The sequence below is a fragment of the Aotus nancymaae genome, unplaced genomic scaffold, assembly GCF_030222135.1.
Source record: "Aotus nancymaae isolate 86718 unplaced genomic scaffold, 86718_ANA_hifiasm-v0.15.2.pri h1tg000029l, whole genome shotgun sequence".
Taxonomy (NCBI): Eukaryota; Metazoa; Chordata; class Mammalia; order Primates; family Aotidae; genus Aotus; species Aotus nancymaae.
In genome coordinates, this window is record NW_026988442.1 from 20946211 (window position 1) to 20973272 (window position 27062).

A 27062-nucleotide genomic window follows, 5' to 3' on the forward strand; every position below is an offset into this window, starting at 1 on the left:
TAGGGCACAGTGATTCTAACACACAGCCAAGGTTGAGAACCACTGATTTAATTCATCCTGTAAATCCTCACAATAGAATCCTGCAAGGTATCTTTTATCACCACCTTTGCAGATGAAATTGAGGCTCCAAGAGGTATATTGACTTTGGCATCTGTAGCCCCAACCTGTGACCTCTCTTTCCTTCCTTCTCAGGCTCCCTCCAGGGATTTCCTAATGTTACAGAAAATGGTATGCATGATGCTGCCCTCCTGGCCACTTTGACATAGCTCTGCTCCCAACAGGGCTCTTCTGAGATAGCAGTCACACACTACCTGGGATCAGGACTGATACTCTATGACTTCTGCCAAAATGAAGACAACTGAGGCCAGTCACTTCCAAACAGGTTCTGTCACTTTGAGTCAATAATGGCAGCTACCTCTACTCCTCACCGCCCAGTCATTTCTAAGCCTGTCTCGTCGCCCTTGCCGCTCTGCTAACCCTTTCTTCAGTGCCCTCTCTCTTTTAGAACAAACTACTTCATCTCTATGTCCTTCTCAGAGCAGCTTCTTTGCAGGGACCATAGGGTGTCCGAAAGGTCTTTGGTCCAGGAAAGCCGCGAACCACAGATCCAAGAGGAAAAAGCCGTTCCCGGCCCAGGCCTCGCTCAAGGCGCGAGAATGAAAAGACTTTCCGAGCATCTCGGCGCACCTGGGTTCACCTGCCCCCTCCCGCAACGCCTGCAGGCCGGGAGGGAGCGCGGCTGGGCGACAAGGCTGATCACCGCCTGCCCTCTGCTGGCCAGTGGAGGTATTGAGTCCGCTGCCGCTCGATCAGAACGTCCCAGGGATGGAATGAAGGAGCGGGCATTTATGAAGCGCCTGCTGTTTGTCAGGCAATGTACTGATGAGAGCTGGGGTGTAAGGATGTACATGACCTGCTCTCAGAGTTCAAATTTGAATGAAGACCCTGACATTATCAAGTAGTCTTTCAAGCAAATATGAAATTACAACTGTGGGCTATGCGAACAGACGACGAGAGGGGCTGTCCAGTCTTGGGGACACGGGAGAGTTCGGGAAAAGCTGCCCCCAGGAGGGGACATCTGAGCGCCAGGCGCCGCACAAAGTCATTTCATGTCATCTCGAAAACCCTGCAAGGCGGCTTTCCTCCTTGACAAAACAGGAAGTGGGCTCAGATTGGGGAAGGAATTCACCCAAGATCACACAGCAAGCTGGAAGCAAATCTGGGAGGAACTAGGTCCGCCCAGTTGGGAAATCCACACTTTTCTGGAGGTGGGGGAGGCGGCGGCACAGGGACAGTCCTTCCAGGACTTGGGGCCTGTGGGTGGGGCCTGAAGTGTGGCCCCGCCCCCGCCTCAGGGGCTAAAGGGCGCCCTGGGCGTGGATCAGAGCGGGGGCGGGGTCTTTCCAGGGGGTGGAGCCTGGGCAGTTCGGGGCCTGTGGAGGCCGCACCAGGATCGTGGAAGGAATGGAGTCGTGATCTCACCATGTTTTAGAGAACCCGGAAGCGCCAAGTGAGCGCGGGCCGAAGACACCTGTGGAACCTGTGCACACAGGTAGAGGCGGCGGCTCTGAGTCCAGGAGCTCCAGTGGGCAGCTCCCCAGGTAGGGCCCAACTCAGGCCGGGGAAAAGATGACCCTCTCCCCTCCCCTGCCCATCTATTCTGCCGTATGACAGTCCTTCCTTCCTTCCTGTCCGCGGGCCTGAGTCCACCGCTAGCCATAAGATGGGGACACGGGTGGAGGGGCCGGCCTCATTTTGTCCCTGTCTCCTTGGCCCAGTGGTTGCAGGCCCCCTGGACACCCAGAATGCAGAGTCTGGAGAGAAGACGACTAAACTTCCCAGGGGAGGCTGGCCCAGGTTTACCCCAGCCTGACTGTGTGACCTTGGGGAGGACAGCCACTTTTCTTTCTTTCTCTCTCTCTTTCTCTCTTTCTTTCTTTCTTTTTTCCTTCCTTCCTTCCTTCCTTTCTTTTTTTTTTTTGAGACGGAGTCTCGTTCTGTCGCCCAGGCTGGAGTGCAGTGGCATGATCTCCGCTCACTGCAACCTCCACCTCCTGGGTTCAAGTGACTCTCCACCTCAGCCTCCTGAGTAGCTGGGACTACAGGCGCCAACCACCACACCTGGCTAATTTTTGCATTTTTGGTAGAGATGAGGATTTCACCATATTGGCCAGGCTGGTCTTGAACTCCTGACCTTCTGATCCGACCCATTAGCCTCCCAAATTGATAGGATTACAGGTGTAAGCCACCGTGCCCTGCCAGGACAGCCACTTTCTCTGGTACCCAGTGTCCTCAGTTGCAAAACAGTATCTAGCCCTTGCCCTGCTTGCCTTGAGACTGAGCAGGTCAGATGCTTTAGCTGTTGGGGGCTGGGTGGTGCTTTCTCTATATTGGGGGAATAGGAGTACTTACTCTCCTGCTCCCTCTGGTCCTCGGTGGAGAGCCACACCCTTCATTCACCCAAATCTGGGAGCCAGGAGGGCTGAGAGCTCAGTCCTAGGGAAGCTTGCTCTGGCTTCCCTGTGCTGGAGTTGTAGTCTAGCATGGAAGGCTTGTGAATATCCCCATAGTGGGGTCTGAGACCTCCAGGCCTGCCTGGAGCTCACATGCTCATTTTGCAAATAGTGGCACCACCATTGAGCAGGGCATTGAATGCCAAGTTAAGAAGTCCAAATGCTCAACTGCTGGCAGGGGCAGTCCATCAGAGTATGACCTGCAGTGCCCACAGGACCAGCCTGCATGAGTGGGGCTGTCATGATGCTGCTGCTGATAGATGTCACATACAGGCTTTTACTGCATTCCAGGGCTTTACACGAAGTCTCTCATTAGTTATTCACATGCACCTGATGTTACTCCTATTTCAGAGGCTGAGACTGAGGCTCAGAGAGATGAAGTTACTTGCCCATAGTCACAGCTCACAAATGGCAGAGTGGGGATCAGCACCCAGACAATCTCGTGCCTTTTCTCCTAATGTCCTGTGGCCACTCATGATCTGGGCACCTGGTAATAAAGCCTTAACCTAGGACAGCTGGAGAAAGGAGGGGCTGGATGAACAGGAAATTAGGGGAGAGGATTCAGAAGGCTAGTGAGGGAGGGGTAGCAATTAGTCCTAAGGGGCATTCAGCTTCCTGGGAGGTGTGGGGAGATGAAGTAGCTGATTTTAAACATGTTAGTTTAGAGGAGCCAAGCAGAGCTCTTCTCTCTCTGGAAAAGACCAAGGAGGAAGAGCTGAGTCCTGAGAAAAGGGGGTGCCTAAAGGAATGGGTGCAGACAGAGGTCAGGCTCACAGGAGGACCCCAAAATGCCTAGCAGGCAGATGTGGGGGCATCCATTGGTGAAGCAGGAGGAACAGAGAGAGGAAAGAATTCTGGACTCCCATGACATTAGAGCTGAGATGAGTCTAAAAAACTGAGTCCTTGGTTCATAGAAGGGGAAATCAAGGCCAGTCAGTTACTTGCCTGAGCATACTCCAGGGCTGGATCTGAGTAGGACCCTGGGTGCCATTTCTGCTATTCTGCTTTTTCTACTAGATCAGTGGTTCTCAGCTGGAGGCAATTTTGTCCCTCAGGGGACATTTAAAAATGTCTGGAGATGATTTGGCTGTCACAGCCTGGAATTCCAGGGGATGAAGTGCTACTGGCATCTAATGGGCAGAGGCCAGGGATGCTGCTTAATGTCCTACAGTGCATCCACCCACCCCCTGGCAAAGAATTATCTGGCCCCAAAAGGCAATAATGCCAAAGCTGACAAACTGCACTAGGGCTTATTAGGGCAGAGAGCTCAGGCTCAGGCCTCCAGCTGGACAGACCTTTGCCTTACCCTGGCTCTGCTCCTCCCCATGCTTGCTCCTTAATTCCTGGAAGCCTCTGGAGTCCTTTCTGCTTTTCCTGGGCACAGTGGTTTAGAGGTCTGTGCACCAAGTGTCTGTCACCACTCTATCTCCCCAGACCTGGTATTAGGTAGGGAGAAACCAAAGAGGAAATGTCCCATCTAGCACATGGCAGGCGCTTTGCAGATAAACTTGAATTTGAGTGACAGGTTAGGGGTCTGAAGAATTTGCATTTCATCCCATTTGCACTTTAGCAATTCTTATTGTGTCTTACGTTTGTGAAGCACTGACACGGACCGAGAGAACCCACTGCTTCATCTGATGTCCCAGGATGGGCAGGATGTGGGCATTATCTGAGAAATGCTGTGGGGGCGGGGTTCTTGTCATTCAGGCTCTTCCAAGGGTAGGCTGTGGACTGGGAACACAAAAGCCGTTCCTTTCAAACACACGAAAGGCTGCAGGAATCACCTGGGCATCCTGTTAAAATGCAGGTGCTAGGCCAGGCATAATGGCTCATGCCTGTAGTCCCAGCATTTTGGGAGGCCAAGGCAGGAGGATCATGTGAGTCCAGGAGTTTGAGACCAATGTGGGCAACACAGTGAGAACCTATCTCTACAAAAGAAATCTAAAACTTAGCCAGGCAGGCATGGTGGTGCATGCCTGTAGTCCTAGCTACTCAGGAGGCTGAGGCAGGAGGATCACTTGAGCCTGGGAGGTTGAGGCCACAGTGAGCCATTTTGGTGCCACTTCACACCAGCCTGGGTGACAGAGTGAGACCCTGTCTCAAAAAAAAAAAAAAAAGATGCAGATGCTGATTCAGTAAGGCTGAGTTAGGCCCAAGTTTCTGTTTCTAACAACCTCCCAGGTGATGCTGATGCTGATGTTGCTGGTGCATGGACCACATTTTGAGTGCAGGGCATTGCAGAGCTGTGCAGAAGTGGCCATGGGCTGTGCTACCCTCTCTGCAGCCAACTCTAGGGTGGTTTGGAACCATGGAGTGGAAGGAGACCATGCTCTAGAGTCAAGAGAGCTGGAAATGAGTCATCATTCCTTCTCTCCCCTCCCTGTACCCCTTCTATGTCCTGTCAGCTTAATAGAGCTTGAATAGTCACTTAACCTTGGGTAAGTCACTTAGCTTCTTTGCTAAGTGGTCTTGCATGTCAGGCTGTCCTTCAGGGGTTCTGACCCAGGGTCTGAGAGAAGCAAGTGCCCTGTGGAGATGGGATGGTCTGGGTCTTGGCAGGCAGAGGGGCAGCCAGCCACTGGACTGGCCAGCAGGGCAGGGGTGATGAGCTGAAGCTGGTGGGGCAGGCACTGTGTCAACTTGGAGGTGGCTGTCATCATAGCCCTGGCTTTTCTCTGAGGCCGCCTCAGACTCCTGCTCTGGACTTACCCATCCCTGCCTGGTGTGGGAAAGCTGGAGAGACCAGTCTGGCTGGGGCAAGGCCAAGGTCTGATTGTGGGTTCTGAGGGCCTAGTCAGCCGAGCCCTGGTTTGAGGAGCTGGGGTTAGGACTGAAGTTGGGGTCTGAGAACTACAGCCTGGACACTGTGGGGTCAGGCTGTGCATGGACAGGCTTTCCACCACAGAAACGGGGAAGGAATTTGTAGTTTGGGGCCTTAAGCCCCCAGCTATAGGGGATGCTCTGCCTTGAGCATCTGACCCCAGGAATGGGGCTGAATAAAGCCTTGAATGCCTGGGGTGCTCCCACATCTGGTCCCCCATAAATCAACTACAACAGCCCAGCAAGACACCTTCCAACTCCCAGGACCAGGAGGCAGAAAGACAGCTGAGCCCATTTCTCAGAAGGAAAATGGAGGCTCCTTCCTTCCCACTTACTGGGAAGAGAAGAGCACTCGTTAGCATAGTCGCCCATTCTCCAGCACGGCCCTGGGCCTGCTATCTAATGAGGCTGCCGCCTCTGCCCATCCCCTCCTGTTTTCATGGTTGGATCATCCCAGTGGAACCACACAAACCTGGGTTCAGATCTCAGGTTCTGTCCTTCATAGTTAGGAGGCTCTGGGCAGGTTACTCCACCTCTCTGAGCCTCTGCTGGCTCATCTGTAAACAGAAATAATGATACCAGCTCAGCCAGCCTCACAGGATTGTTGTGAAGATTAAATGAGCTATGCCCACTGAACACTGGTCATTATCATTAGTCATAGCATTTAGAGGCACAAAGCAACTGGATATTGTCTTACCTACGCCCTATTTTACAGATGTGGAGATCGGCATTTGGAGAAGGGAGGCAGCTGCCTAGAGGTCCCTTGGCAGGGCAGTGGGCAAGCTAGGGTTAGACCTACGTCTACGGGTGCACCTCCCATCGCACGGCTGCTGCCACCTGGGGGTCTAGGTGGTCAGGCTGCAGGAGCTTCTTGTGGAGGGGCTGGAGCAGACTTTGTGCAAGTCACCGAGCACCAACCATGAATTACGTGGGGCGAGTGTTGGAAACGATGAAGGAGCTGTACCGGGGCCTGAACCCAGCCACGCTGAGCGGCAGCATTGACGTGCTGGTGGTAAAGCAGGTGGATGGCTCGTTCCGGTGCTCACCCTTCCACGTGCGTTTTGGGAAGCTGGGTGTCCTGCGGTCACGGGAGAAGGTGGTGAGTACTCAGGCTGGCTGAGGTGGCCACTGCAGGGTGGGCTTTTTAAGCCAGGGCAGCCACTACAGTCCCAGGACAGGCCCTGGGACCTCCCCTAGGTGGGGATCTTTCCTCTGGACAGGCTTCCCTTCGTTTGTACTTTCTTTGAAGGTTTTTGAGTAGATTTGGGGGTTTGGGTCTGGGAGGGTTCACAGCTTCTCATGGAAACAGATCAGTAGGGCTCATCCCAGTGCTGGGGCCATCAGACCTGGCTCAGCTTACCAAGACTGTACCTGTGTGTTCTTGGTAAGTCACTTCATGTCTCTGAGCCCAGTTACTTTACTTTCACAAATGGACATGATTTTATCTGCCTAATGATGCTGGTGGAACAAGTCACTAGCAACTGATAATGCTCTCTCAGGGCCAGATATGTAGTAACACTCAAAAGTTAGTTTCTCTCTCTTAATAAATAAATACACTTCAGCCGGGCATGGTGGCTCATGCCTGTAATCCCTGCACTTTGGGAGGTCGAGGCGAGTGGATCACCTGAAGTCAGGAGTTTGAGACCAGCCTGACAAACATGGAGAAACCCCATCTCTACTAAAAATACAAAAATTAGCTGGGTATGGTGCCGGGCTCCTGTAATCCCAGCCACTTGGGAGGCTGAGGCAAGAGAATCGTTTGAACCCAGAAGGCAGAGATTGCAGTGAGCCAAGATTGCTCCATTGCGCTCCAGCCTGGGCGACAAGAGTGAAACGTCTCATAAATAAATAAATTAAATTAAATAAATCCATTGCACCTTCACTGGGCTCAGGTGAGCACAGCAGAGATTTTTGTTAGCAGCAATGTCTAGTGTGTGAATCAAGATTCACACTGAGGCAAATGTGACGTTCCCAGAATCCTAATAGGAAAGCGTAGCCTATAGGAAACAGTATATCTAAAAGGCTAGTAGCTTGCCTTGCAGACCCAGCCTTTTTGGCTTCATAGGCTCACTTGCTGTGAGGCTGCCTCCCAGATAATTACTTAAACCCCCCAAGCCTCAGTTTCCTCAACTATAAAGTAGAGGCAATTATAGGAGCTACTGCAAGGGGTTGTTGCCAAGATTAAATGAGATAATCTACAGAAAACACTCCACAAAGGGCCAGTATGCTGAAATTCTCACCATTGTTCACGTGGTCAGTAACCTGGGGTCTGGGGACACAGCAATCATAAGAGAGATCACGTCCTTATTCTTGAGGGTGTGGGAGAGGGAGGAATGTGGAAGCCAGGCCATACACAAGAAGAGCGAGACAATGACAAGTGTGATCAGGCCCAGACAATGGGGCAGTGTGAGTGAGGGGGAGATGGGTAGCGAGCTCAGCGAAGGCCTCTCTGAGGAAGGGGAGGTGTGGCCGAGCCCCCCATTGTGGGAAGCAGCGAGTCACTTGAGGTCCAGAGGGAGGGAACCCCAGCAAGGATGGCGCTTGGGGCAGCGAGGAGCCACTGGACGACCAGCCGGGAGGCCAGTGCTCTGAAGCATGGACATGAAGGCCCATGTCCCTGCCACCGCTCTCCATTTGCAGGTAGACATTGAGATCAATGGGGAGCCTGTGGACTTGCACATGAAGCTTGGGGACAGTGGGGAGGCCTTCTTTGTCCAGGAGCTGGAGAGCGATGAGGTGAGTGTGGCCCTCCTAATAGTACCTGGCCTGCCCGTCCCTTCCCTGTGTCTCCTCTCAGGGGAGCCTTGGGATTTGTCACCATCTTTGCCCTTCCTGGGGAGCACCCCACCAGCGGAGATCTGAGGCAGGGGTGTCAGCTGGGGCTGGCCTCTGGCACACATGATATGCCCAGAGGAAGGGGCCAGGGTACCAGCTGACTCTACTTACTGGGAAGTTGGGGAGGGTTTCTCAGAAGACTAGACCCCTGAGCTGGGCCCCTATGGGATGAAAAGGAGGCCTTCCCCGGGCAGCTTGGAGAGGAGGCGGGAGCTGAAGAAGGGGGCTGGAAAGCATAACATCTGGCTTTTCCCGGGTCTGGTGCCAGCTTCGTGCAGCTAGAAACTAGAAGTGTGTAAGTGGCGGGTGTTCACACAGGGGAGGCAGGGCCCAGCAGAAGCCAACAGAGGAGCTGAAACTGAACTTGAAAAACTTTGAGTCCCTACCGGATGCCAGACACCGTGCAACAGACTCAGATGAGGGGTGACCCCTGCCTTCAAAGATAGTTCAAGACTGGTCTGGAAGCTGGACATGTAAACAATGGATGATGAACTATTTGGTCACTGCAGTGAGGGACGTTGGAACTGGGAGAGGGATGGCCAAGGCTCCTTCCTAGAGGAGGAGACATCTGGCTGAGTCTTAAAGGAGAAGTAGATGTCTGATGTAATAGACTTGGGTAGAGGAGGAGGTCAGAGGCTGATGCCAAGATCTCTGCCTGGCCTGCCAGGGTGGTGGGTGGCTCTGTTAGGGAGCTATGAGGCTGTTTTCCTGACCCTAAATGAGCTCACTCCAGGGCTGTGACCCAGGCAAGGCTCAGGATGACTGTGGTGAGGGCAGCCCCCCAACTCAGCTCTTGGTCTGTTCCACAGGAACACGTGCCTGCCCGCCTCTGCACCTCACCCATCCCTTGGGGGGGTCTGTCTGGCTTCCCCTCAGACTCCCAGCTGGGCACTGCCAGCGAGCCTGAGGGCCTCGTCATGGCGGGCACGGCCTCCACTGGGCGGAGGAAGAGGCGTCGCAGGAGGAAGCCCAAGCAGAAGGAGGATGCAGTGGCAACTGATTCTAGTTCAGAAGAACTGGAGGCAGGTGCTGAGAGTGAGCTGTCCCTGCTGGAAAATCAGAGGCCAGAGCCCTCAGGGTGTGTAAGGACCAAGGGACTTGAACCCCAGTTTGGGGGATCAAGTGCTATTTCCTCTCCTCATGCTGTGTGACTTTGGGCAAGGGCCTTGACCTCTCTGGGCAGTAGTTGCTTCACCTCACCAGAATTACATACCTGCCTGGGGCGTCCTGCCCGATCAGTGACCATTTCCTTGTGGCCCCTCAGCAGTGTCCAGTTGGAAGAGAAGTCATCGCCGAAACCCGAAGACATCTACCCCTACTCCGATGGCGAGTGGTCCCCCCAGGCCAGGTGAGAGTCCAGATGGGCTGCAGGCCGGGACTCCAGATTAAGGTCTCAGGTTTCAATTTGCATTTTTCCTGATGACTAATGACACAGAACTCATTTAATGTGTTTACCAGCCATTTGTAGTTCTCCTTTGTAAAGAGTTCAAGTCTATTACTGAATTTTTTTTATTGCGGTAAAATATACATAACATAAATTTACCATTTTAACTATTTAAAAGTATACAATTCAGTGGCATTAAGTACATTCACGTGTTGAAGGACCATCAGCACTATCCAGTTCCAGAACATTCCATCCCCCAAATGGAAACCCTATGCCCATTAGGCAATCCAGCCACAACTTGGCTGCCTTCCTTTCTTCTTTATTCTTCTTCTCCTTCCTTCCTTCCTTCTTTGCCTTCTCCCTCCCTTCCTCCGTCCCTCCATCCCTCCATCCCTCAGTCCTTCTCCTGACTGGATTGTCTTCTTATTGTTGATTAGCAGTTCTTCATATATTTATGTATGATCTTTATATGTTCCTTATATATTCTGGATTCAGCACAGGCATAAATATGAGTTGCACATATTTTTTTTTCACTGGCTGGGGTGGGCAGCAGGGGAGATGGGTAGGCAGGCTCAGGGCCTCTGAATTTGTTTCCTGCAGCCTCTCAGCAGGTGAGCTAACATCCCCTAAGAGTGACTCAGAGCTGGAGGTGCGGACCCTGGAGCCCAGTCCCCTGAGAGCCGAGTCCCACATGCAGTGGGCCTGGGGGAGGCTGCCTAAGGTGAGTCCCTCTGTATCAACCCCAGTCCCTGCCTTTCAGGGGCTCTGTGGCCCCCATGGGTCAGGGTTGAAGGGACTGAAACTCGGGCCACCTCCCCCAAGGCTTTGTGGGACATGGATGGCAGGCCCTGCCCTGGCCCCCATCTTCCTCCATTTGTTCCACTGAAGGTGGCCAGAGCTGAGCAGCCCAAGTCCTCAATGGTCCTTGATGGCAGAGCCGGGGCAACCTCTCCTCCTCGGGGAAGACCCAGCACTCCCTCTACATCTGTGGCTGGCAGCGTGGACCCTTTGGAACACCCAATCCTGCAAACAGAGGCTGGTCCTGACCTGCTTCAGCTTGACACAGAAGATCCCACTCTAGTGGGCCCCCCTCTCCACACCCCAGAGACAGAGAAAACCAAGACTCAGAGCTCTGGGGATGTGGGCCTCCCTCCTGCCTCCAAGTCATGGAGCTGGGCCACTCTGGAGGATCCAGTTCCCACCAGGCAGTCAGAGAGGGTCTCCAGGGGGAAAGGTGAATGATGCTGGGTCCCTCCCACTGCTTCCCTGTCCTCACCCTGTCCCCTGGGTGGGTGCTGGGACTTCAAGTACATTTTGAGCACCTGCTGTGTGCCAGGTGCCGTGCTTGGCACCAGCCTCATGAGGCTCACAGTGCAGCGTGGGAGATGGAGGCTGCACGTGTGGAAGGGCCTGCCACGGGCATAGTCACTGGTTGGGATGGGAGCTGTTTAAACCAGGTGGTCAGAAAAGGCCCCTCCGAGCAGGTGATGTTGAAGCTGAGACATGGGTAATGAAGATTCAGCCAAGCGAGGAGCAGAGGAAGGGAATTCTAGGCAGAGGGAACAGTGTGTGCCAGGGCTGTAAGGCTCGAGAGAAGCGTCATGTCCAGAAACGGAAGGCAGCTAGTGTGCCTGGAGTGAGAAGTGGGAGATGGTTGGGACAGGAAGTCGGAGAGATGAGCAGACTCAGCTCCAGCTCGCTAGCTTAGGTTTATCTAAGAGTGCTGGGAAAGCACGAGGCTTGTGCTGTCCAAATCGGTAGCCACTGGCTATATGTGGCTATTTAAAATCAAATTAGGGCCAGTGAGGTGGCTTATTCCTGTGATCCCAGCACTTTGGGAGGCTGAGGTGGGAAGATTGCTTGAGGAGTTCAAGATCAAGCCTAGGCAGTGTAGTGAGAACCCACCTCTACCAAAAAAAATTTGTTTTTTGACTAGTCAGGCATGGTGGCATGTGCCTGTAGTCCCAGCTACCGAGGAGGCTGAGGCAGGAGGATCACTTGAGCCCAGGAGTTCGAGGCTGCAGTAAGCTATGATCACACCCCTGCACTCCAGCCTAGATGACAGATAAATAAAAATAAAAATTAAATTAATTGAAATTCAAATATAGAATTCCACTTCTCTGTCACACTGTGATCACATTTTAAGTGTGCTCAGTAGCCACATGTGGCTAGCAGCCAGCCTATCGGACAGTGCAGACATGGGACATTTGTGTCACTGCAGGTGGTTCTGCTGGGCAGCACTGGCTTAGGGAATTCAAAGTAAGAGGGCACTTCCTGCTCACACTGCTGAGCACGTCAGCTCTACAGGTATCCTCTCTTCCACCCTCAGGCTCCCCAAAGAGAAGCCAGCACCTGGGCCCCAGTGACATCTACCTGGACGACTTGCCCTCCCTGGACTCTGAGAATGCAGCGCTTTACTTCCCCCAGAGGTGCCTGGGTTCTGGATGCCAGGGTGTCTTGGGTCTGGGCTCCTGGGGCCAAGGGTCCACTATCAAGGGCCTGGGAGGAGGGAGGACCCATCTCCCACCCTTCTTGTATCCATGTCATGTTGGCCCCTTTGCTCACAGTGACTCTGGGCTGGGGACCAGAAGATGGAGTGAACCCAGCAACCAGAAGCCCCTGAGGGACCCCAACCCTGAACACGAACCTGAACCCACTCCGGACACAGTGAAGACAATAGCACTGTCACTCTGTGGTGGACTGGCTGAGAGCCAGGACATCTCCCCAGGTATGCTTGACTATGGCCCAAGGCCTTCTGAGGATTGGTGATGAGCCCGGGAATGGGGAGGGCAGGGAAGACCTCGAGGGTGGGGCGGTAGAGGTGGGAGGCTGGGCTTCCCTACAGCTCTCTGTCCCATGCAGCCCACACTCCGCCAGCAGGGGCTGGACATTCCCAAGTCCCCATGAAGCAAATGCTTGATGCTAAGTTGAGAGTTATCCTGTGAATCCTGGGGTGGGAACAGGTTCACAAACCATAGGTAGGGAGGAGCCCTGCCAGGCTACAGAGCCAACCAACAGAGGTGAGGAGCAGAGTGGGGAGCACTAGGTGGCTGAGGCAGCGGGTCACCTGGGACGTGCCAGCTTCACCCCTCACTCTCTGCCTCTGTGCCCAGAGAAATTCAACCAGCACAGCGTCTCCTACCAGGACCTCACCAAAAACCCCGGTCTTTTGGATGACCCAAACCTAGTGGTGAAAATCAATGGGAAGTAAGTCCCAGGGCTGGGGATGTTGGTGGCTGGAGAGTCATCCCCCTCTCCACGACCCTGCAGCTGCTGCAGCCCTGATGCCCTGTTCTGTCTCTCTAGGCATTATAACTGGGCTGTGGCTGCCCCCATGATCCTCTCTCTGCAAGCCTTCCAGAAAAGCTTGCCCAAGGTAATGGTTAGAACACCACTGCCCGTGCTGAGGAAAGCAGCCATAGCCTCGGGGCAGGGAGACCCTTGGCAAGGAAGTGAAGGGCGAGGAGAAATGGGCCTGGGGGCCAGGAGCTGGCTGGCTGCAAGACCCACTCTGGGAGAGGCAACACAGATCCCTGAAGTCTTGCCCTACCCTTCCCTGGTTTTCTGGCCATGGGTGAATCCTGTTGGATTTAAACTTGACTTCAGAGGAGCTCAGGACAAACGAGGGGGGAGAAAAATCCAACAGGTGCTTAAACAAGGCATGTCTTTAGCAGGAAGCCTTTGCATCTGAAATATGGGGAGGACTTTGGATCTGAAATATGGGTTTGGGAAATGGAAGTTGCACCCTTCACCTTGCCTGCAGACTATTCCTCCAGGCTGGGCTGAAGGGTGCTTACTTTCTTTATCTACACATATTTCTTGAGTACCTACTATGTGCCAGGCCTAGGCTGGGGACAGTCAGGAATAAATGAAACAAAATTATCCCTGCTCCTGAAGGAAGACAAAGTTAACCAAAGATGAATATAATTCAGCCCTGAGTGCTGGGAAGGAGAGGTGTGTAGTGCTTGGAGGCAAGGGGTTTTGATAAGCAAGTGCCCACTGGTCAGAGTAAAGGATGGTGGACCTTGAGCTGGCCAGGGATGGGGAACAGCGTGTGTAATGCCCAGAGTGGGAAAAGAATGAAGGAATACCCAGCCTCTTTACTGCTTCCCAGAACCTCTTCCCTGGTCTTCCCAGCCACCTTCTCCTACTCATGGAGGATGTTGCCCTCCTGGGCAGTGCCAGCCTGTGCCAACCTGCACCTGGCCCTCTGGGAGCGATCCAAAGCACCACCCTGACCTGGCGTGGCCTGTTGTTCTCCGCTTGTCCAAAAAGCATCACTGGCAGATGTTGACAGCTGTCACTGCCATTGTATGACAGCTTCATCCTCTGGCTGGTGCAGGGTCTGAGCTAGGACCCAGAGTCTGTGGGAAGGAAGAGGGTCCCTTCTCTGCTTGGATCTCCTCACCTTACCCAGACAGACCCACCGCTTGAGGCCCCTGAGAGACCCCCGCCCCACCAGCCTGTTCCCAGCTCAGGATGGTCCTGTGGCTGTTCCCAGCCCAAGCCCACATCCCCCTGACTTGGGTTCTCCACTCTGCGTCTGTAGGATGGGGACACGGGGTTATCTATAATAGCATAGATCTAATCCGCGTTTTTTCACAAGGTCAACTGCCCCAACCAGACAGTGATGGTAACATACAGAAAAGCGGGCTGTTTGTGGGATAGGATCATCGACCCTGCGAGGTTGCCTGGGGCAGCCTTGGCGGTTAAGGAGAGTGCTGGCTAGTGATTGTTCTTCCTGCTGCCACTTGGTTGCAGCATGCAGGGAGTACCAGATCTTGAGAAACTCCCAAAGCATTGCCTTTAGCTACTCTAGTAGGGGAATGGATCCACAAGATTTGGAGACCAGACTGAGGCTAGGTTAGAGCTAGGGGTCAGGGCTGAGGTGGGGCTGGGGGCAGGAATAGCCCATGGTCTTTTGAGCATAGCTCACCTGAGTCATTGCTTGGAACCCCAGGATGGAGGTGAGGATGCTTCCTTGGCCTCCAGACGTTGACAGCACCTTGCTGTAGGGTTGGCCCAGACTCTGGGCTCATGAGGGGAGGGTCCTAAGAACAGCATAAGGTAGGAGGTTTATGTGGTACTGGAAACACTGCATGGCTTTCATCTGCCCACAGAGCACCATGGACAAGCTGGAGAAGGAGAAGATGCCTCGGAAGGGTGGACGATGGTGGTTTTCCTGGCAACGCAGTGACTTCCTGGCCGAGGAGGTGGATGGTCATGGTTGAGGGGCAGGGCCAGGGCCGGCACAGGGCGGGAGGTAGGGTTCACTAATGGATGTTCCTTCCACAGCACAGTGCCCAGAGGGAGAAGACTGCAGCTGAGGAGCAGCAGGGGTGAGTGAGACCCCTGTCTGGGGCTCTGCAGTGGGAGCCTGGGAAAGACGGCCCTGGGTTGCGGGGCAGCAGGGAGGAGCCAGCACCCTGTCTCCAGTGTGGGTTTTCTTTGACATTCCTCGAGCACCAAGCACTTCTCTCTCTCTTTTTTTTTTTTTCTGAGATGGAATCTCACTTTGTCACCCAGGCTTTAGAGTGCAGTGGCACAATCTCGCCTCACTACAACCTCTGCCTCCCTGGTTCAAGAGATTCTCGTGCCTCAGCCTCCCAAGTAGCTGGAGTTCAGGCATATGCCACCATGCTCGGCTAATTTTTTGTATTTCTAGTAGAGATTGGGTTTCACCCTGTTGGCCAGGCTGGTCTTGAACTCCTGACCTCAGGTGATCCACCCACCTTGGCCTCCCAAAGTGCTGGAATTACAGGTGTGAGCCGCCGCACATGGCCCCGCAAGCACTTCTATACCTTTTCTTTTTCCTGAGAAATGGCCTGGCCTGGAGACGCATTTCCTGGCCCACAACCAGGAAATGGCAGAGCTGGCACAGGTGCTCAGGCTCCTGGCCCAGACAAGGGGATCCCTATTAAGGAGGAGCAGGGCCTCTCTCTCCCAGCCCACATAAGCCAGCTGACTTTGTTTCCTTTTTTCATCTCTGAAGTGACCCAGCTGCCTGAGGCTGGCTGGAAGGTAGCTAAGGATGGCCTGACTGAAGCTAAAGCAGGTGGGGTTGGGAATAAGCTCGGAGATATACTTTAGGTATTTCAGGTAAATATCTCCAAGGCAAGCGATGAGGGCTGGCAGCCCTGGGTCTCAGCCTCCTCTGCTGTCACCTGGCTGGGTGGAGACTGCCAGCCTGTACCCCTGTGTCTGCCACCACTCCACATGGGTGGAGCCTAGAGGGAGGGATCACTGCTACCCTGTAGGCCCTGGTGTGGCGGGGACAGGCCCAGGCTCCTCTTGGCATCTCCTGGAAGTGAAGGCCCTTTGGCTAGAGGAGATGGCCTGAGAGCCAGTGCTGTCCACAGGGAGAAGACAGAAGTCCTGAGCAGTGATGACGACGCCCCAGACAGCCCTGTGATCCTCGAGATCCCCTCCCTGCCACCCTCCACTCCAGTCTCCACTCCTACCTACAAGAAGTCCCTCCGCCTCTCCTCCGATCAGATCGTAAGTGTGCGTTGTCTGTGTGGAGCTGGGGAGGGGCTGAGCTAATTCTGTTTTAGAGTTCCTCAGGATCCCGTTGAGAAATGGCTCCAGGGAACCATGTCTTCACCAAAGGCCAGAATTTATCCCTTTGGGAGCCTCCCTGATGGCCTCCACTTGAATACTTCCAAGGGCAGGACACTCACTTCTTCACATGCCAGCCCATTTGTCTGTCAGACACTGGGAAAGCTGTCTCTTAGGTCCTCCTGAGATAATCTACCTGTAGTGAACCAGCAGGCTCTGGGTCAGCCCTTGGAAGCAACACTAAAAAGAATCAAATGCTGATGACAGCCCCTCAGATTCTGGCAACTCTCAGCCCTAAGTCACATCTTCTCTAAGCTCAGTAACTGGTGACTCCTAGAATAAGAACATGTTTTCTTCATGGGTGTGGCTCCATGGTCAGGGAGGTGTGCAGGAGGGGCTGACCAGCCAGTACAAGGCAGCTGCCATCTGTCTGGTACCCTGGAGCTCACACTCAACTCAGGCTTTGGTGGGGAGCAGCCCTAATCCTTCTCCATGGACCGAGTACAGGGTTAGACGTTTCCTTAGAGCAATGTCGACTCAGGTACCCTAGCCCCAGGGAGGGGCTTCCTATGGAGATCCCCACAGGACCCCCATCTATGGAGGGGTGTGTCTCCCTGCCAAGAGCAGCCCCAGCCTTGGGGCTGGCCTGGGAATCTTGGGCAGGGAGTCACGGATGCAACTTTGTCTGTGAGTTACATCTCAAAGGGGAGTGAAGGGAGGCTAGGGCTCCTGTGGCCTGCACTGGACAGGGCCCTGATCAGCACGGCCACCCTCTGCCCACATGGATGTGTCTGTGTGTGGCTATCTCTGATGAATCCCAGAGTCTCTGAGCTGGGAGGAAGAGGAGAATGAGAGGCCCGAGGGGATCAGAGGCCACGGGGTAAGGGGACAGGTAGGCAGTGCCTGCTGTGCTCGATCACAACGCACCCCCCTTTGTCTGGCTTCAGCGGTGCCTGAACCTGCAAGAAGGTGCCAATGATGTGGTCTTCAGCGTGACCACTCAGTACCAGGGCACCTGCCGCTGCAGGGCCACCATCTACCTGTGGAAATGGGACGACAAGGTGGTCATCTCTGACATCGACGGCACCATCACCAAGTGAGGCCCAGCTGGTCGTGGGAAGGGGAGGGGAGAGGGGCTTCGGACTCGCCTCCGTCTGTGCTGGGTGTGGTGAGGACAGTGAGGGGGCCTTCCCTTCCTGGTGGTCCTTCCTGAGGCTGGAGCTGGGCCATGTGGAGCTGCCTTGGAGTGACCCTTCCACTCTGGTTCTAGGTCGGATGCTCTGGGCCACATCCTGCCCCAGCTGGGGAAAGACTGGACACACCAGGGCATCACCAGTCTCTATCGCAAAATCTACCTGTGAGTGCCTGGGCTGGGACTGAGGCAGGGTCCCCAGCTCTAGAGAGGGAGCAACAGGACAGGACATCTTGGGACCAGCAGGGCCCACAAGGGAGGCAGCCAGGGCAGGTGCCTGGAGTGCTGAGACCTCTCTAATGGCCCACAGTTCTGTGAAAGGCTCATCCCCCAGGGCTATGTTCTGGGATCAGGGCCCACCTACTGGCCTCAGGCCAGAGGGGAGGCCCTCTCCATCTGCTCCACCCAGGCCTCAGGACTCTGTGCAGGTCCAGCTGAGTCCACTGCTGAGGGCTTCTCCCTTAGACCTGGCCGTTCTCCCCATGTCCCCTCCCTGCAAAGGTTGGAACCTCAGAGCCCCACAGTTGGGCTGGGCAGGCTGAAGCCAAGGAAACAGATGGGGCTGGCTGGTGTCTGATGGTTCTATGCCACCCTGTCCCCTACTCTCAGAAATGGGTACAAGTTCCTGTACTGCTCGGCGCGGGCCATCGGCATGGCGAACCTCACCAAGGGGTACCTGCAGAGCTGTAGCCTCCCCCAGGGCCTCATCCTCCTGTCTCCCAGCAGCCTCTTCTCCGCCCTCCACAGGTAACCACCCCTACACATACAAGCCCATGGCCCGCTGCCAGGGCAAGCTTAGCTCTCAGGTGACAAGGAGGGTGGGGTCAGACTCCCCTGTCACCTGAGCCTGCCATCCCCTCTGGCTTCTTCCCCACTTTGGCCCCCATCCCTGCTGTGGCTCTGGCCACCCTAGAGAGGTGATTGAGAAGAAGCCAGAGGTGTTCAAGGTCGCCTGCCTGAGTGACATCCAGCAGCTGTTTCTGCCCCACGGACAGCCCTTCTATGCTGCCTTTGGGAACAGGCCCAACGTGAGTGTGTCCCCTCCCCTCTGCTGAGCCACCTCTCCCCAGCTCCCTGCTGGCCTCTGTTCCACGGGCTCCTCCTCGTCTCCCACAGGATGTCTTTGCCTACCGGCAGGTGGGCCTACCTGAGTCCCGCATCTTCACAGTGAACCCCCGGGGAGAGCTCACCCAGGAGCTCATAAAGAACCACAAATCCACGTGAGGCCAAACCCTGCCACATGTTCCCCATGCCCTGCCACGCCCCCCTGCCCTGGCTTCTCCCTGGGCCCCAAGCTCACCTGTCACCAGGGAGTATGTCCCTTACCCTGGGCTCCCATGGCGGGGGCCATAGTTTGGTGGCAGCTCAGGCTCAATGCTGGCCCCATTCTGCCTGTAGGTATGAGAGGCTTGGCGAGGTGGTCGAGCTCTTCTTCCCACCTGTGGCCCGAGGCCCCAGCACAGACCTAATCAACCCTGAATACAGTAACTTCTGCTACTGGAGGGAGCCACTGCCTGCTGTGGACCTTGATACCCTGGACTGAACCTGTCCTGGCTGGCCCCTCCTCCCTGGCCTGGCCCAGCACTCACTAGGTGTCCTGGGGTATAAGAGGGTGGGAGCTGGAGTGCCATGGGGCAAACCCACTGAAGGGGACAGCTGGAAAGATCCCCCCATCTTCCTGGTCCTGTGTACTGTCTCTGCCAGCTGAGCTGCAGCTGCTCCAGGCGTCAGTGTGGCACTTGCCTGGGGCAATTAGTTTGTCATCTGGGCCCTTGTAGGTTTCCCTCTTTTTTTTTTTTTTTTCTTTTCTGAGACCGGATCTTGCTCTGTTGTCCAGGCTGGAGTGCAGTGGCACGATCTCAGCTTACTGCAACCTCTGCCTCTGGGTTCAAGTGATTCACCTACCTCAGCCTCCCAAGTAGCTGGGATTACAGGCATGTACTACCACACCCAGCTAATTTTTGTGTTTTTAGTAGAGATGGTTTTCACTATGTTGGCCAGGCTGGTCTCGAACTCCTGACCTCAAGTGATCTGCCTACCTCCACCTGCCAAAGTGCTGGGATTACAGGCGTCAGCCACCACTCCCAGCCTCCTTACAGGATTCTCTATGCCTTTGATATCTCTGTCCCTGTCAACCTGGAACCTTGCTGTAACTCTTGATAGGACAGAGAGAAGAGGGAGGCCTCAGTGAAGGGTTGGTGGCAGCAGTGGGAATGTGGAGTAGCCTCTGGAAGGACACGCTGCTCTCCCCACCCCTTGTCAGGGAGCCAGGACTGTAGCCCCTGAAGCCAGACATCACTGCCAATGCATCCCCCTTGCTGGTGCCCTGGCATCTCAGCACATGACACACACCCACACCTGCAGGCTGAGGGAGTGTGGCTCCCGCTTGGCCTGCTCCCCATCTGGCTGATGCTGCTGCTTCTCTCCAGATCTCCCTTAACGACTCAGTCCCAAACCCAGCCGGGGCAGGTAGCTGTTGGCCTGACAGTCCTCCCCCAGCCTCTGCTGGCCAGCTCAGGGCTCACAGCTGCTGGGTAAGCGCTTGCCTAAGGAGCTGTGGGAAACAGAGCTAATGCCCCCAGCAGCCTCTCCTCCCACTGTCTTTGAAGAAAGTAGCTTTAGACTGGCTAAAAGCTTTAATCCAAAGCCTGCCCTCCTCCAACAGTACCAGCATGGAGGGCAGAATACCGAACGTCCAGGAACCAGAAGGCTGTGGGGACCTGAAGAACAGCACAGTGGGGCCCATGTTGCTGTGGGGGAAACTGAGGCCAGAGCCTCAGCAGAGATGGGTGTCAGTCTCTGGGAACTGCATAGGCCTGAGGAATATGAGTTTTCAAGTTGTCCATTAGTAATATCATACCTGAATTTCTCACCTTTTGTGAACATCCTGGGAGGATGGGGTTTTGAAGGGGTGTGAAAAGCAAGACCTGGAGCCCCTTTCCACCAGCTGGGGGCTCCTTCTGAGGGCCTGGCCTCATTTAGGTCACTTTCTAGAGAAATGCCCTGACTTTGCATTTAGGTCACTTTCTTGAGAAATGCCCTGACTTCACGGGAAGGATTTCCCCAGCCCCAAGTGGAAGAAAGACAGTGTGGGCCCCAGAGGGCTCTGGAAACATCTTAGGGGAAGGAAAGAAAAAGGTTAAATTTGGGGTGAGGGTCTCTAAACAGATTGCCTGGATTCTGTTCTTTCCTGGGGTTCTACAGCTGCCTAAGCCCTCACCTTGGGGGAGGATCCAAAGGAATAAAGAGAACTCTTGGCTGAGTCTTTGTGCTTCTGTTCTGTCCTGAAGGACTCGTGAGGAGCCAGAAAAGTCTGGCAGCCACTGGTCCTTGGTTCAGATACAGCATCCGTGAAGCTGCCAGGTGTGAGGACAGTCCAGCGGGCATGACCTTCCAGCACAAACCTAGTCCTGATGGCTGCGGGGAGAAGCTGAGGGGACAGGGAATAGAAGCCACCAAGGACTGTGGACTGTTGCTTGTGGGCACAGGGCGATGTGGACAGGCCACTGGCTGCGGGTCTATAGGTCTTTGCATAGTTGCTGATGCTGGTGCTGACTGCAGGGTCCTCTCAAGGCCGTCCATACATTGATCAAGGCCAGTTGGCCATAGCAGCTGCTCCTGCCAGCCACGCTCAGGCTCTGCAGCTGGTTGCCCAGACACTGATCTGCAGACAGTGAAAGTGAACTCTCTCAAGTCCGCCCTGGTCTTCAAGCACGACATCCTTGCCTTGACCACTGTCCAGAATTGTCCAGTTTGTGCAACACTGAGAGCATGGGTTTTGGTGGCTGGAATAGCCACATGGAGCTAGACCAAGACCATTCACCCAGTGGCCTCCTTAGTGCCATTTGGGCTGCCAGGGGTGACTGGAAAGCGCTGCTGGATAAGGCTGGGCTCTGGGGTGATGGTCCCCGAGTTGGTGGTATCTAGGGGTTAGGTCCTGGCCAGCCTGTCTAGTTGCCTTTCCCTGGCCGCGCCTGCTCAGCCAGCTGGGCCCGGCAGTCCAGTAGGTCATCCCGGAGGCGGGCGATGTCCTGCGTGTGCTGGGCCAGCGTGCGATTCAGCTGGTCCACATGGCTCCACAGGCCCCCTCTGGGCCTCAGTGGCTCAGTGGGCAAGCTGTCCAGGCCCGCAGCCAGCAGGCTCAGCCTCCTGCACGCACCCTCCACTTGTGCCACCCGCTGGTCAAAGTGGCTCACTGTGTGCTGAAGTTCCTGGGCTGTGTCCTGGCAGCGGCTCAGCCCACTGGCCACCTTGGCCATACCAGCCTTGAGTTGCTCCAGTTCCCCCCGCAGGTTCAGGACCTGCCTGTGGCCGGCCTGAAGCCTGGAGCCTTGGCTGCTGACCTGCTCCTGGATGGCATGGACCTCGGCTTCCACCTTGCGTTCCCGCTCGTCCAGGGACGTGTTGGCCGCCAAGAAGGCATCAGAGTACTGGCTGACAGAGTCACTGAGGCCCGTGAGTGACTTGCTCACTGAGTTCAGATTAACCTTGAGCAGAGTGATCTCGCCTTGGAGTGAGCTGCCTGTCCCTTCCGCCAGCTGTCCCTGGACCTCAGCCACGGTGCCATTGAGCTTCTGGAGTAGTGCTGCGTGGCTGGCCACCTGGTGTAGGAGGGCCTCGCTCTGGCTCTGCCAGGCCTTTACCTCTGCCACGAGGTTGTCCAGGATGGCTGAGGTGGTGCTGGGGGTGCAAGAAGTCTCCAGTGAAAGCAACCGTTGTTCCAGCACGGCTAGCTCTGTCTGCACCAGGGGCCGAGCTGACCTGCCCGGAGGGGCGCTGTCATGGCTTAGCTCCCCAGCCAATGTCGCCAGGCGCTCCTCGAGGCTCTGCATGCGCTCTTCCAGCATAGTCCCGAAGCCGCCCACTCCCCACCCCCCCATCTCCAACCTCAGACAGCACCCTCTTGCTCCACCCTCTGTCCCATTGAGTGTCTCCAGACCGTCAAGCAGCCCATCCACACCTCCTTCGAGCATGGCAGCAGACAGCCTTGTCAGCTCATCCCCAGCCGCGGCGCCGGGGCCCCTTTGGGTCTCAGTGACTGCCTGCAGGGTCCTCTCAAGGCCATCCATACGGGCATTGATCAAGGTTAGCTGGCCACAGCAGCTGCCCCTGCCAGCCACACTCAGGCCCTGCAGCTGGTTGCCCAGCTGTGACAGCTCCCGACGCAGGGCCAGCTCCCGGCCATCGAGGCTCTGGTGCAACCTCCTGCTGGCAGCCTGACCCTCCTCACACTGGCGCCGGACCTCCTGCACCCGCAGGTCGCACTCACTCTGGACGCCTTGCAGCTTCTGCTCAAAGCCATCCAGCAGGCTCCCCCAGAGTCGGTGCAGCCGTTGGTCCACATACTCCTCCAGCAGGGTCAGGGAGGTGAGCGGGGATGGTGGGGCTTCCCGCAGCCGTTGCAGGTGGGCCTCATGGCCAAGCGCCAGCCCATGCACCTTGTCCAGAAGCTGCACCTTGGTCCGAAGAGTGTTGCTCACCTCTGTCACCTTGCTTAGGATCTCGTCCAAGGGAGGTGTCAGCAGCCCTCTGTCTCTGTCTCCTGGGTCTGCAAGCCCTTCAGGGATGACCCCAAAGCCCACAGGGGCAGCAGGAGCCCTGGGGCCACCAGTCATCCTGTTGGGGTCCCCGTGGCTGGCCACGAGGCCACTGAGGATACCATATGTCTGTGCCAGGCGCTGGACATCACCCTCCAGGCGTTCCAGCCGCTCACCAAACAGCCCTGGGCCTTTCCTTCCTGGGAAAGAGGAGACGAGGGCCCCAGGGGCATTACTGGCCTCACTCTCAGCTTGTCATACTGCCAGACCACGCGAGAGATTTTCTGTTCTAAGCCTACCTTTTCACTGGGCATAACTCCCTCGGCTTTATGGCGGGATGAAGGTGGGGCCTGGGGGTTCCCCCTCCCCATCCCTGCCGGAGCTCAGCCAGCCTGGGTCAGTCCCCTCCCTGCCGCTGCCACTGAGCCGATCACCTTGGAGGGTCTCCTTGGGCAGACTCACCGTGAGGGCTGGGGGCGGCTCTGTTGTAGGAAGGGGGTCTGGGGCCTGGGCCCAGCTGCCCCGAGGGAATCTGAGGATCAGGCTCCAGCTGGGGTGGGGCAGTCCCATGGTCCGTGAGGTGCTCAGGGCAGCGTTCCCCAGTGAAGCCAGGACAGCAACGCCAGGCAAGGTCCGTCACTGTCTTGTAGCCAACCTTGTATTTGGGTCTGAGCACTGTGCGGTACCTGGGTGGGGAGGGCAAGAGGGTGGGATCCTGCACTTAAGGGCGGTGCTCTTCCCCCTAGCTGGCACTCAGGGCCGCCCCCAGACACTTGCATAAGGCTGGGTGACTCCCACCTCCAAACCACCCTCAGGGTTTTCATTTTTCTGTGCTTAAGGTGACAGGGGTAGGGTAAGGGCAGGCCTTTCTGGAGCTCACAGCCATGTTAGGGAAGAATGCAGGTAGAAGTCCCACCCATCCTGGTAGCTTGGAGAGAAGCAGGAATTTTGCCCATCACTCCCAAGACCACTTGGACCCCCTCTAGCTCATGCTGCCATGAGAAACTCCATTCAGGCTGCAGTGGCACCTCGGAGAACTCAGACACAGCTCCAGCCCTCCCTGTGGGCGGGGAGGGGCATTGCCCTGGAGCTGGGGCTGGCAGCCCCCTCACTGCCCTGGGGGCCACTCTTTGCTCCCACCTGCTCCCCTTAGTTTTTTCCACTCCTCTCTGGGACCTCGGCTCTGGTCAGAGAGGCTGGTGGATGGGCACCTCTGATTGTGAGCAGGGAAGGGAAGGTCCAGGATGCAGGCAGGCCCACGAGCGTCCATGTCCTCACCTGTTCAGCCACGAAGCTGTTCACCAACTGACACACATGTGAACCTCTCCGAGTACAGACCTGTGCATCCCATCTGCATGCAGCCCCACAGGTCCTCACATGCAGCTCTGTGGCTCCGGCTTCCTCTCCCTGCCCCATGGCCTGCCTCCTCGTGGTCACCACAGTCCTCCCCGGGCTGGCCAGGCCCCACTGTGGTATGACCCATTGCCTATGGGGCCCTTTGCCCTCTCCTCTCCCCTCACCTTCTGCCTCTGTCGCGTTCTCCTAGCCTTGTGCTGCCTCTGCCCCTGGAACCCTCCCCTTGTCACTCTGTGATTCCTAGGCTCCAACCCAAGCCTGCTCCTGTCAGTGCAGGTGATGCTCTGCTGCAGGTCCAAACCCCTGGGGTCCTCCCTGGCACCCTCCTTTCTGGGGCCTTGGTCCACGCTGGCTTGTATGGGGGCTCAGGTGGGCTTTCTGGAGGCCAAGGAGCCCCTGTGGAGTTGGCAGCTACTCCCAGCTGAAAGCAGGACTGGTGCTTGTGCCGGGGGATCCCAAGTGTGTAGGTGAGGAGTGCACTCACGTGACTGTCCCGGGGCACTTGGGCCCCCATCCACACTGCCGGTATTCAGCCTTTACGTAGCTCTCCGCTCCCTCCTGTAGGACACAGGTCACGTTCCTGTGCACCACATAGGCACAGAGGGCCCTACAGGAGAAAATGGCATCCCTGGAAGAGCTGGCTGAGCCAGGCCCACAGAGGCTCCTACCCTCCCACTTCCATCTGTGGGCCTCAGCAGGGCACCAGACCCCCATGTCTCTTCTCCTGGGAGCCAAGGTCCTTGGTCTGGGGTCCAGCCCCACTGCTGGTCTCCGATTCCAGCCTCCCTGATGGGTGGCCCCTGGGCTAAGCGCTATACAGAACCAGGAGCCTGATCTGGCTGCCGCCCTCTGCCTAGGGAAGAGGCCAGCAGGGATTCTCCCGCAAATGCTCTGCCACACCCCCCATCCTTCACTGATCCCAAACTGCTTATCTTGGCATTTGAGGCTTCTGAGCCCCCACTTAGTGACTCCTTTGAGAGCACCGTGACTCATCCGTCCTCCCCTGCCTGACTCCCTGGGAAATGCATCTCTCCTTGTCGTTTTGCAGCCCCTGCCTTTGGTCCTGTTCCCTCACTCTCAGAGCAGTCCTCCAGGAAGCTCGCTCTGATGTACCCAGGCCCACTGAATGTCGGTACTCTTCCTCCGACAACAGCTCTCAAATTCAGCTAGAATTCAAGTTCAGCCAGCACCCCAGGCAGAGCCTCTAGCCCACTTAACTGAGGCCAGTTTGCAAGCCACTGCTCACGAAACACCAGAAGCTGAGGCGGGGGCAGCAGGCTCCTTCATGAGCCGCAAGGGCTGAAAAGGTGGCTGCCTGGCATGAGCCGACCACTGTGGACGGCTGTGCCATTGCAGGGGCCCGGAGCCAGGAGCCCGCACTAGCTCTGCAGCCCACCACGGGCTTGCTCAGGTCAGACTGACTGCGGGAGGCGAGCGGCAGCCCGGACGCGCAGCTCCATCTCCTACCTGGTGGGGCAGGGGAGAGAGTGAAGGCCCGGGGCGGGGGAACCCCCAGCGCTCTGCGCGTGGACCGCCCTTCCTCCCCTCCCTCCACCTGGTCCACTCGCCTGGAGGCTGCACACAGCGCAGCTGGAAAATGTTACTTCTCTGGAAAGGTTTCCGCGGGCACTGCCAGGATCCCAGCTGCCGCGCCAGGCCCCCTCGGCTTCTTTTTCCTCGCCAGCTCCATAACCTCCCGGAGCGTGGGGCGTCCGCCCCCTCAGTGCAGCGGCCTCGGGGGTCCTGGGCCTCGACGCCCCCCGCGGGTGCGGGCAGGTGGGAGCAGCGGCGTGCGCGGGCCCATCTCTTCCTCTTCCCGCCCGCCGCCCGCCGCCCGCCCGCGCTTACTTGTGCGGCCCCGGGCGCAGCCGCGGGCGCCATCCCGTCGTGTAGAGACTGTAGCGGGAGGCACCGGGCGGCGCTGGCCGCGCCAGGAGTGGGGTGCCCTTGGCCTGCGTCCCCGAGAGCAGCGCCGCGACGGCGCACAGCCAGACCGGCAGGCTACGGCGGCCCATCGCGGCCCCCGGGCCTCTGCCCGGCCCCTCGCGGTGCCCCTCGCCTGGTGTCCGCCTGCAGCGCCGCGCCGCCCCCGCCGCTGGTCGGCCCAGGTCCTGCCCCGAGGGTCCCGGGGTCCGGCTCGGCCCCCCAGCTCGCTGGCCCGACCGCCTGGCGCTTCGCGGCGGCGGCGTCCCGCGGAGTGGCCGGCGCTGCTCGCGGCTGGGGCCGCGGAGGGGAGGCAGGAGGCGGGCTCTTTGCGGATTAGCATAAACTTGGGGCCGCGCCGCTCGCCGCCGCCAGCCCCCTCCGCCGCCGCCAGCCCCCTGCCCCAGCCCCGAGCGGACTGCCGAGGGGCCGCCTGCAAACGGGAGGTTCCGAAGGGAGCGGCCCCGGGTGGCAGGGGCGCAGGCCACCGCGCCCTGGGAGGCCCCCAGCACACCAGCCACGACTGTCGCCTGCGGGCACAGGGCGGGAAGCAGAGAAGCCGACCCCTGAGGCTAGCCTGGGTGTGGGCTCTCTGGGAGCCACGCACCCGCAGGCTACGCGTGTCTTCAGAGCCCGTGTGAACCCGGGGACTGCTCTCCAAGGCTCTGGAGCCGAGTTGGCTGTGTTTGGGGGCATACCAGCACCACCTCCCCCGCCACCTCTTTGGAATCGAACCCAGATCATCCCTGTTTGCTTGCTCTGCCTCCTGGCACCATCATTGTCTGGGGGTGCGCGGGACCCTTAGTCTGATAACTCCGCTGACCTCTCCCGAGGCGTCCTACCTCCCCCTGACCCGCAACCTCTGCAAGCTACTAGCCTGGTGGCCTGGCTGCTCCGGAGGCGCCTGTGTTGCTTCTCTGTCTTAGGTATGGGCTGCACCGAGC

General features: G+C 56.9%; 2 protein-coding genes across 4 annotated transcripts; one reads left to right on the forward strand and one right to left on the reverse strand.

Annotated features, from left to right (window-relative positions):
- The first annotated feature begins 1420 nt into the window (after positions 1-1420).
- On the forward strand, positions 1421-20565 carry LPIN3 (lipin 3). Of its 3 annotated transcripts, none has more exons than XM_012455003.3 (20): positions 1421-1601; positions 6049-6432; positions 7974-8069; positions 8978-9246; positions 9433-9516; positions 10153-10273; positions 10441-10786; positions 11882-11981; positions 12120-12280; positions 12666-12759; positions 12859-12928; positions 14673-14765; positions 14848-14891; positions 15912-16050; positions 17058-17206; positions 17381-17467; positions 17912-18049; positions 18216-18330; positions 18419-18522; positions 18701-20565. In XM_012455003.3, exons 2-20 carry the CDS (start codon positions 6253-6255, stop codon positions 18843-18845), a joined length of 2535 nt encoding a protein of 844 aa, XP_012310426.2. In that variant the 5' UTR covers positions 1421-1601; positions 6049-6252; the 3' UTR covers positions 18846-20565. The 3 variants fall into 3 exon arrangements, with proteins under 3 accessions (XP_012310426.2, XP_012310428.2, XP_064238509.1); XM_012455005.3 differs by having other exon boundaries at positions 9436-9516; XM_064382439.1 differs by having other exon boundaries at positions 1421-1552.
- EMILIN3 (elastin microfibril interfacer 3) lies at positions 19622-25418 on the reverse strand. Its single transcript, XM_012455002.3, has 3 exons — positions 24680-25418; positions 23302-23525; positions 19622-23039 (listed from the first exon to the last, which is right to left on the reverse strand). Exons 1-3 carry the CDS (start codon positions 25186-25188, stop codon positions 21253-21255), a joined length of 2520 nt encoding a protein of 839 aa, XP_012310425.2. The 5' UTR covers positions 25189-25418; the 3' UTR covers positions 19622-21252.
- Positions 25419-27062: the final 1644 nt, after the last annotated feature.